The sequence below is a fragment of the Leguminivora glycinivorella genome, chromosome Z (assembly GCF_023078275.1).
Source record: "Leguminivora glycinivorella isolate SPB_JAAS2020 chromosome Z, LegGlyc_1.1, whole genome shotgun sequence".
Lineage (NCBI taxonomy): Eukaryota > Metazoa > Arthropoda > Insecta > Lepidoptera > Tortricidae > Leguminivora > Leguminivora glycinivorella.
The window spans coordinates 48789768-48799907 of NC_062998.1; the positions used below are offsets into that span (position 1 = coordinate 48789768).

General features: G+C 37.2%; 1 protein-coding gene across 8 annotated transcripts in view; it reads left to right on the top strand.

The window, feature by feature from the left end:
- LOC125241181 (protein phosphatase 1 regulatory subunit 12A) overlaps window positions 1-2611 on the top strand; it is a 114788-nt gene extending 112177 nt beyond the window's left edge. For all 8 annotated transcript variants that reach the window (XM_048149532.1, XM_048149534.1, XM_048149537.1 and 5 more), the window contains one exon: window positions 1966-2611. Coding sequence is in view for 1 of the 8 variants with exons in the window: in XM_048149534.1 (XP_048005491.1) it covers window positions 1966-2052 (87 nt within the window). In the remaining 7 variants the exon portion in view is untranslated. The remainder of the gene's footprint in view (window positions 1-1965) is intronic.
- Window positions 2612-10140: the final 7529 nt, after the last annotated feature.

Here is a 10140-nt window from a genome sequence, read left to right on the forward strand (position 1 = left end):
CAATTCAGCTAACTTTTTTGACCCTATAAAAAAGTATTTGATTTAAAGAAATGTTTTTTCATCACACTTCCACAGTAACCCCCTTATTCATAAACGTTCACTAAAGTTATCGAGCCGATAAAGTTCGTTTGTCCCTTTCTATCACACCAATACGTCGGAATGGGACAAACGAACTTTATCGGCTTGATAACTGTAGTGAACGTTTATAAATAAGAGGGTAAATGTGCAATTGCACCCGGATTTAAAGAAAATTCTCCCTAGGGTTCTATCATATTTTTCATCACATTTGCTGTTTAAAGGTATCATTGCGTCTACGTGTACTGAAGCATAATGTACTATTTTATTCCCAAGGGAATAATGGATTTAGTTTTAAAAATTAATACAATCCGTACAATACTTCAGGCAAAGGATGTTTCAATCTGCCAAGGATTTTTATTGCACAACCAAAATTTTACTATTAAGCTATAAAATATATTATACGGTATGATTAATGCATTTTATTTATGTTTTACAATTATTTCAGTGTGTTTTGCATTTATTTCGTAAAATTTAACTCAGATATATTGTTATAATTTACAATCTGACAATATGCTCTCTACTCGCGCTTGACCGCGTGCGTACGCGAGGCACCCACCGTTGCCTAGCAACGGAGAGTACAACAGATCGAAGTATTTAAATAAATGAGAAATAAGTACAATTTTAGTTCAATTATATGATTTATATGCTTTTTTGGACGTTTCATTTAATTTATATGCAGTATTTTCGTGTTTGTTTTCGTTCAAAAAGTGTTTGTTGTCAAAACAATGGATTTAATATGAATAATTTGATGTAGATCAAGATACACTACTGGTCGCAACGCCGCCGGTTGAAGGTTTTGCCTTATGACTATTTCCTCTGTATTTTTCTCTCAAATGTGATGAAAAACATTGTGTGTAACTCGGGGAGTATGAATATTACTAACTCGAGTCTTTAAATCGCTCCGGCAAGCCGTCGCGATTTAACTTACTCTCGTTAGTAATATTCAACTTCCTCCCCTTGTTGCACAATGTACTATTATCGTATTTACCTTTTTTAGTTTTACATATTACATATTTACATATTTTCTTTATATTGCAAGTGTGATGAAGAACTTTGTGTGTAACTCGGGCGTAAGAATATTTCAAACTTGAGCCATTTAACTTACTCTTGTTAGCAATATTTACCTTCCGCCCCACATTGCACAATGTACAGTCGCCCTCATATATATCTGACTGGCCGGGTCGCGCATAAATATCTGGACACGCGTTATCGCTTTGATTATAGAGGCGTGTTCAGATAATTTTGAGCACCTTGACCGCTCCGATATATCAAGCGGCTTAGCACAACTTGCTTTCTCGCGCGCGAGTACATACATCAAACGCGACTTTAAGTATGGACTCGCGGGCGAAAGCGCAAGTTGTGCTAGACCGCCTGATGGCGACTGTACTAATGTATTCCTCCGAATCAAGTGCGAAAAGGGTTTCCTTCGTTTTTTTCCGGAAACGTTCGTATTTGTTTTTTTTTATTTATTGTTTTTATACCACGTCGGTGGCAAACAAGCACACGGTCCGCCTGATGGAAAGCGGTCACCGTAACCTATGGACGCCTGCAACTCAAGGGGTGTCACATGCGCGTTGCCGACCGATTAGAAACTTGTACACTCCTTTTTTGAAGAACCCCATTAGTTCATCGGAAATACCTCGGCAGGGAGCTCATTCCACAGCCGGAGCGTCCGCGGGAGGATTTGTCATGCTAGTTCAGTCAATGTCTGTACATCTTGTACTGAGACTGACTGGAATAGCATGACACGTTCGTAAGTTTCCGTAACAATACGAAGGCAAATCTTTTCGCCCTACATCTGTAATTTATTTATGTCTTCATCTTTTTCTCATCTATCTTAACTCCATACCTTTTACCTCACAATAATAAACCGTCTTACAATTCCAGTACCAGCAAGCGCTCCAAGCCGAGAACCAGCGGCTAAAGGACGAGAACGGAGCCCTTATCCGAGTGATCAGCAAACTGTCCAAGTGAGCGCGAGGCATCCGAACAGTATTCAGCGGCACTATCCTTTGCTCACCAAGTGGTACCTAGTCTAGCTTCACATCGCGTAACATCGCTCCCACAATATCCGGGAATGTAGGATGTAATGACACCTTTAATAGGATATCGGTCCTACATAATTTGAAAACGCACTAAGGGCCACTTGCACCAACGAAAATGGAGGGTTAACCCACCATTTTCTATGGAATTTGACAGTTGACAGCCCACTAACCCAGAGTTAAGTGGTTGGTGCAAGTGGACCTAAGAGTGTGCGCCCATGGGCGACAAAGTTATACTTGGCGATTTTTTCGTCGCTCCATAGACAGATAGTCTAAGAAAAAAGCCCTAAAATCGTACCTCAGAACCATAGAGAAAAAGGTACAGTGGCCTAGATTGCGATACACCTTTGAGGGACTCGGCTATTAGATGATGATAATATTAATATTTGACATTTTAACGCATATCAAATTAAGAATATGGGCCAAATTGTCAAAACCGAGGTTTTTTTTATACTACGTCGGTGGCAAACAAACAGTCACCGTAGCCTATGGACGCCTGCAACTCAAGGGGGTGTCACATGCGCGTTGCCAACCCATTAGAAACTTGTACACTCCCCTTTGATATGTTAAGTACACAGCAAAAAGGCGTGACAAGTTCTAAGGAGGGTTCGGGAGGTTCAAAAATTTTAAGCCCGTGTCGAGAGATGGCAGTCTATGCACTGTGACTACACATTTTTGTATGACAATAACTCTAGAAACTCGATGCTCTTTGGTCGCTCACAATGCTCACATCCTGTCTATGGCATAGTGTGATGACTAGCCCACTGGATGTGGGCGACAAAAAAGTCGCCGAGCAACTTTCTCGCCCGTGGGCGACACTCTAAGAAGTTGAAGTTTTCTCACGCAGTGGTATCTACATTACTGACGCAAAAGTGTCTCGCGACATAGATCACACGCCTTTTTCTAATTGTATCAATAAGGACGGGTAGTCTATCTCGTAGTGATATAATCTCGCGTCAATCATGTGCTAGCCTTATTGATGTGTTTTATTTTCATCTAAGTGTCAACAAGTGAAGTGTTCTCAGGTCTAAAGTGTTCACATTTCAACTAGCTCACTCTTCTTTCAGCTGCAATATATCTGCCTATTATGTTGGCTATTTTGGGTCTATGCAATAAAATAATGCAAAGAATGAGTAGTGTTACTGATTAAAATGTCTATTTAGGCACTATAAAAATACTGCGGCCATTGCTTTACTATAAAGATGAAAATAATAGCATTTTAGGGCGACACTGCGCTAACCTGAATGATTTGAGTCATGAGCAGGCGATGCAGAACAATGGAAATGGGAACACTTATTACATAGAAATAAACACATCTGCGGGCGTAGCACACTAGTGCAATAAACCCTATCGTACGCACCGTCTCTATCGCACTTCAAAATAGTGTGAAAGGGACGGATTGACGTGATACGCTTTATGAACGTTAGTATGCACTACCTGATCGGCTTTGATAAGGAGGATTCTTTGAAACCCTTTGTGCGATGTTAATCCAGCATAAGTACAGTCAACCAATTGGAACCCTAGGCCACTGTAGAACTATGTCATAGTGACGTTATAAATCAGATTGAAAGAAATCTCTTACTGCTTGTTCTTTTGACATGGTTGTAGAGTGGGCAAGGGTTCCAATTGGTTGACTGTACATTAGTGAATGTGGACCGAACCTAGCAAAGGTACGTCCGTGTCGTGGTGTGAAGTTATATTCCGTTTATATATCTGTTTGTTAACCGTAGTTGTAACGATCGGCCGAATATTTCGACCGGCTCTTGCCACAAAATAAGTTTTGATGAGTTTTATTAATAATGATGTGACCGACGACCGAGCAGTGAAATTATTAATGAGAGAATGACTTTTTGTATGCATGATAGCTGGGCTCTTTTTTTTTTTCAAAGTTGTCCACCCCACTTTTTTGTAACATGCATTTTTTACGCGATTCATACTCAGAATCGCGAGGTCTTTCGATCCTGATAGGAAAAAAAAATGTCCCAAGATTTCCATACATTTTTCAAACCTTCCAATCCTTCCATTCCGTTAGTGTCATACAAAATGTATGAAAATATGGTAACGGAATGGAAAAATAACCTTAGGACACTTTTTTTCTCCTATTAGGATTGAAAGAGCTCGTGACTCTGAGTGACAACCACATAAAAATTTCCAAATCAAAAAAAAATTGGGGTGAACAACTTTGAAAAAAAAAAAACGGCCTAGCTATGTTTAAATATTTAACAAATTATAGGTAGCAGTATTTTAAACCCAGATATTATACAAACAAAACATCGTCGGCTTACATTATTTATTAATGAAACATTAGATAATTACTCAAATCAACTTAAAAATATTAAATTCGTCATTATTATAAATTTATTTTTGTAAGGCAAAATGTATTTATGTTGAATGTGGTATCAATGAGCATCAGTGTCTGTAGATTATAATTAAGATTTTTCATTAACTAAAAAAAAACAAATGTGCCTCAATTGATTCTTCCTTTGACTTTATAAAGTATTATAATATATTTATTGTCAGACGTACGTAGGGACGACAGGTCGGCGCGAGGTAACGATCCTGATCTTTGTTCACCCAAAGAGAAAACTGCACAGTTTTAATGAAACTTTCATATGTACTAAGTGGGAGTCAAGCCAAGCTGGGTATAGTGATAGATCCGCTTATACACTGCAATTTTATACTACTAATAGCTTAGAAACGTTGACTGTTGCGTTCACTGTTATATTCTACGAATAAGTATCTATTTAGTGACTTTATGTCATGTTTAAATATTCGTTAAATAGATTATTAGGGTGCATCAACTTTTTATTGCCTGTTATTGCCATGGTTACGGTCCCCTGAGTCACGCTGGTTTTATGCAAAATTATGCTACTGAAATTATGCAAGCATGCAGGTAGTCCATGTTTGCAGGTAGTAAATTAAGGAAAGTGCTTGTTAACACCAGAAAAATGTATGTTTAAGTAATGCATGGTTAAGTAGCACAATTTTGCATAAAACCAGCGTGACTCAGGGGACCGTAACCATGGCAATAACAGGCAATAAAAAGTTGATTGACCCATTATCAGTGATCTTTGGGTGACAGTCATAATGTGTAAGAGTATTTTCATCATATCTTCCTATTTATGAGATTAGAGTTATCAATTGAATGCCATTACTACTGTCGTCTGTGCAGTCACCTCGAGCATTTGAGCGGGCGAGACTGTTAAATGTGACTTATGTATTATTAAACTTGACATGAACTTATACAAACTTTTTTATACGCGTTAAAACTAGTTCATTGAGTTCCTCCGCTTAGATGTACGCGGCGGTGACGACGCCTCATAAATCACTTACTGCACTACGGTTCCCAACGGTTAAACGATCTCCGTCGGTCTAGAAAGCAAAAAGACTAGTGTAATACTTTACCTATATCGCTATTAGTCTACATAGCAAACGGTCTGGAAAACAAAATGCCTACAGTATTCTATCCCTTATATATTAAAATATCTGAGCGACCTATTTTATTATATCACGTCCTTAGATTAAAAAAAGTCTTATAAATATAAAAAAAAACTTTATTTCTGTCCGGGATTCGAAACCCTGACACCCGCGATGTGCCTGCGAACAATAGACCGACCTCTTACGACTGCGCTACGCTTTGCGTTTACTAACGCGAAAGAAAAACGCATGAAAACTTGAAAATTCGCGTTTTCCAGGATCTAAGGCTAAGGGATAAAGCTAGATCAATTTTTCACCCCGAAAACCCCCACATAACAAATTTCAGCGAAATCGTTAGAGCGGTTTCCGAGATCGTCGGTATATAAGAATTACTCCTTTAAAGATAAAAGATTTAAAGCGATATCGACGGAGCCCGGCTTCTGCTTATTTTGAGTGGAGTGTCCTTCCTTCGGCCGTTCGAAGATACCTATTGAACCTAATCTACCTATATAAATGTAGTAATATAAAAAGTGGTCATTTTGCCACTACTGTTCCAGACCGTTTGCGATGTAGATTACTAGCGATATTTACTTAATATTACACTAGTAATATTGAGCTGTAGAACGTCCGAGATGGACTAGTTCCGTAGTGAAGCAAGTGTGGAACGAATGGTTATGCCGTCCCATAGAGTCCGCAGTGTTGACCCTGATGTATTCCTAGATGATATAAGACGTGTAAAGTAGACTAGTTTTATGTTACTATAAATCGCGCTGCCGCGCCTAATAATTTTGTGTAGTTATATATATCTCGAATTACTAATATCTATTTATATACGCATAGTTTTTATAAGCAATAGTTGAAAATTGGAAATGTGATATGTTGATTTTGTACGCACCGATAAGCATGTTATATGAATTTACTTGTTTTCTCTTGTGTATTTTTATTGTGAGCATCGGACGAACGTTTCGGGGCCATACGGGCTCCGCGTTGTATGGAGTTGCATTACTGTTACGACCAGAACAATACTTAACTAGTACGATTAATTATGATTACAAGTATATGCTTATGAGATATGGAAGGTCCTAATCTTGTGTATGAACTAAGCGAATACAAAAAAAAGATGGCGGGACTTTACTTTTGTGACAATAATATATATGAACCCCGACCCGGTGGGTATTTGTGTAGTTTTGGCTGAAAGTGGGCGAGGTCGAATGTAGTGAGGATTTAACATTGTGTGCATCCATCTCGTAAGCGCAATGCATGCGGTTTTTCATTCAATGGTTTAAACTGTAGTCGTTGATTCAGTTTATTATTATCATGATCAAGTACATGCTATTACGTGACAGGCCTTAGTTCAAAGCAATAAGGCGTTTTGAATGACGTGTGGATAGCCCAAACTAGTCGCGGCTTGTTCCCCACATCCTATACATAAGGGAGCATGCGTCACGATTACTATCTACCTTTCTCGCTCTGACTTGTAACCGCGTCCCTCTTTATCCAAGGGACGTACTAAAATAATAAGATTTTAATGATATTTATTTCTGATACTATTCATTAGAAATAATTTGAATTATATTTGTTTAACTAATGCCGTACGTGCGTATGTTTTAAAGCAAAGAATGTAATAAATAAAATTATATTAATTTAATGTTATTTAAAATGTTTACAATGCCGTCAACTTGGTCTATTGTATTGTATAAATTCGTAGCATTTTTTAACTTAGCGATTCTGATTTTTGTTCATTAAAGTTTTTTATTTATTTCCAGAGATAAGAGTTAAATGAAATAAATATCTTGATTAATTTATTTTTTGTTTTGTTTGTTTTTGTATGCTTATATGTCTTATTTGTTCCTAATTTGAATTAAACTATACCTTTCACTGATAGACTGAATATTTTAAGTATTTTGAACCACAAATTAGCAGTAAGTAAGCTTATGACAGTAATTTTCCTACTAAATTGCGCTCAGTCAGTTCCACGTGTTTTTGGCCATCAACTAGTACTACTGCGAATGTTAGGTACTTGATCTGTCTGTGACAATACAAATTGAGCACCGATTAAGGATAAAGGATAATATGTGAAATCAATAAAAACACTAACAATCTATGCATTCGCCAGCTACGGGTCTTATAATTGTAAGCCTTTTCAAGGCATGGGGAATATATTTCACATCTAATATTGAACAATGATAGGGTTCAATTTAGCATATGTAATCCCTGACAAAGGGAAAGGGGCTTATGTCACCATTTAGTTGCATATACATATATTTTATAGTAACTAGGTGATTCACTGGCAACAACAACGCTACGCTCATAGTAGCTGTCAGGGCTTTCCCGCTTTGTGGAAGAAAGCAACTAAGAACAAAAGAAACCTTTGTGTTCTAACAGTTCACCTATACAGTGTTTTACATGGTAATATCTTGGTAATATTATACTATTTATACCTACATATTAAAGCAAATATAAGTTTTAGAAAATGGTGATCATATGAATGTTTACTACTCTAATTCAACGTCATACTTTATCTTGTACCTAAACTGAACGAAGTAGAAATTATATGTCATATCAATTTCAAATGTGTAAATAGTTATTCGTTGAAATGTTACATATTTAGGTCTTCTAAATAGTAATCTTAAGTATGGATATGAAAATGTTGTCCTTAAATAACCAAATAACCTGTACAGTCCATATACTAAATTGCTAAGTCTGTCAGAATATATTATTATTTGATGACAAAGGTGGCATTAACCCGTCTGGTGGGCACTCGTACTCAGATACCGGAGAACCCGCTGGGCGGGTTCTCGCCGTACAAGCGGGCGGTTATAAATTACGACCGGTTTCTGACGAAGTGCGCCATTTTTTGCATGGTAGCGAATGTTAATACCTACCTGCCTAAGGCCGCTAACTGAAGCCTAAACTCGTAAACTTTGCTCAGACGCCGGACAACCCGCTCGGGCGGGATCTTGCCATTCAGGCAGGCGGTTATAGAATACGATTGGTTTCTGACGAAATGCACCAATATTAAAAAAAAACAAGATTAAGAAACTCATTTGCATTCGCAACTCGTTCTCGTTTTTTTGAACTGTACCTACAGAGGTGCCTTGTTACAGCGACTTGGTGAAGACTGCTTTTCTTGCTGATGTTTCTTTCCAGATTTTTGTACTTTTTATACCTTTTAGCCTTGTTATAATTAAAATGTGTCTAATAATGCTATAACCCAGGATATAACTAAATTTTCAGTAGATAAAGGTTTTTAATTGAAAACCAATCGATTCGATATATATCCAATAATCGATTGAAATATTACATACCTAATCATTAATCAATCCTTGGGCGATGACCGTCGGAGGCGATGACAGACTAACGTATTATAAGTGCTTTTAAATCAGTATGTAAAATCGCGTAAAGACCAATAAAATTAGCGAAATATACGGCGCGTAACACTGGTGCGGAGATAGGCGCAGATGAGAAGAGTCATGGTGGAATCAATAATCATAAGTGGGTATTAGTTAAGTAGTAAGGAGAAACGAGCGCTAAAGAAAATCCACGCTATTAACGGCATCGCAAGTGTCGCAACCAAGAACCCGCCTGGTGGGACCTCGTGAACTTTGCTCAGATGCAGGAGAACCCGCTAGGCGGGTTCTTGCTATACAAGCTGGCGGTTATAAATTACTACTGGTTTCTGACGTAGTCACCGTAGTGCGCCATTATTTGTCTGGCAATGAATGTGTTATCTGACTATCATGTCTTCTCACTTCTTCGCTTTGGACCTGGAATATTTTTGAGAGCTGGGTAAGTTACTTAAAAGGCTAGTTGAGTAATTCCATGTAAATGTGACGCAAGTTTGTGAGCATTTAATTGTGTGTTTATTTCTTTCTGAAACGGTTTCACGTATTCATTTGTCTCAAAATACACCGTATAACCCGAAAGATAATTCCTGACCACAATTAGAGACTATCATCATCCTCCTTGCGTTATCCCGGCATTTGCCACGGCTCATGGGAGCCTGGGGTCCGCTTTGACTAGAGACTATAATGTCATATAAACTTTTCTGGATATGGTAGTTACAGAGTTATTACCAGTTGAAAAATAAATATTTTCTCATTGTTATTCAGTACAAAAGGTATTTTTTACAGCGTTGATGTTATTATAATGGAGAATAGTCTCACTATCCTCATTGAAAGAATTAAAACCTTTCAAAAATGAGGTTTTTAGAAATTAAAAACTTTTAAACTAATTGTCAGTGCTAAACCTATGAATAACATTTAGTTTTATGTGAAAATACATTCATTCAAAAATTGTTTTTAAAAAAATTGTCGAATATTTACAAAAGTCATACTAACATGTTTTTGTTTGTTTCATAAATAACCTTTATTAATAATAACACTTAAATTAACACTGTTTTTGTTTGTTTTTAAATCTAAAATGCGTGGTTCAAATCTTTCGGGTACATGGTTCAAATGTACTGTGAAACAGGCGAGTTATTGGTAACTTCGTTACAATCTGCCATGAAATAGGCTAGTTTCCTATACTTACTTAAAATATTTTATGCAGTGCACGAAATAAAGCAACACATAATTAGAAGAAAAATATGGACAGTAGTTAT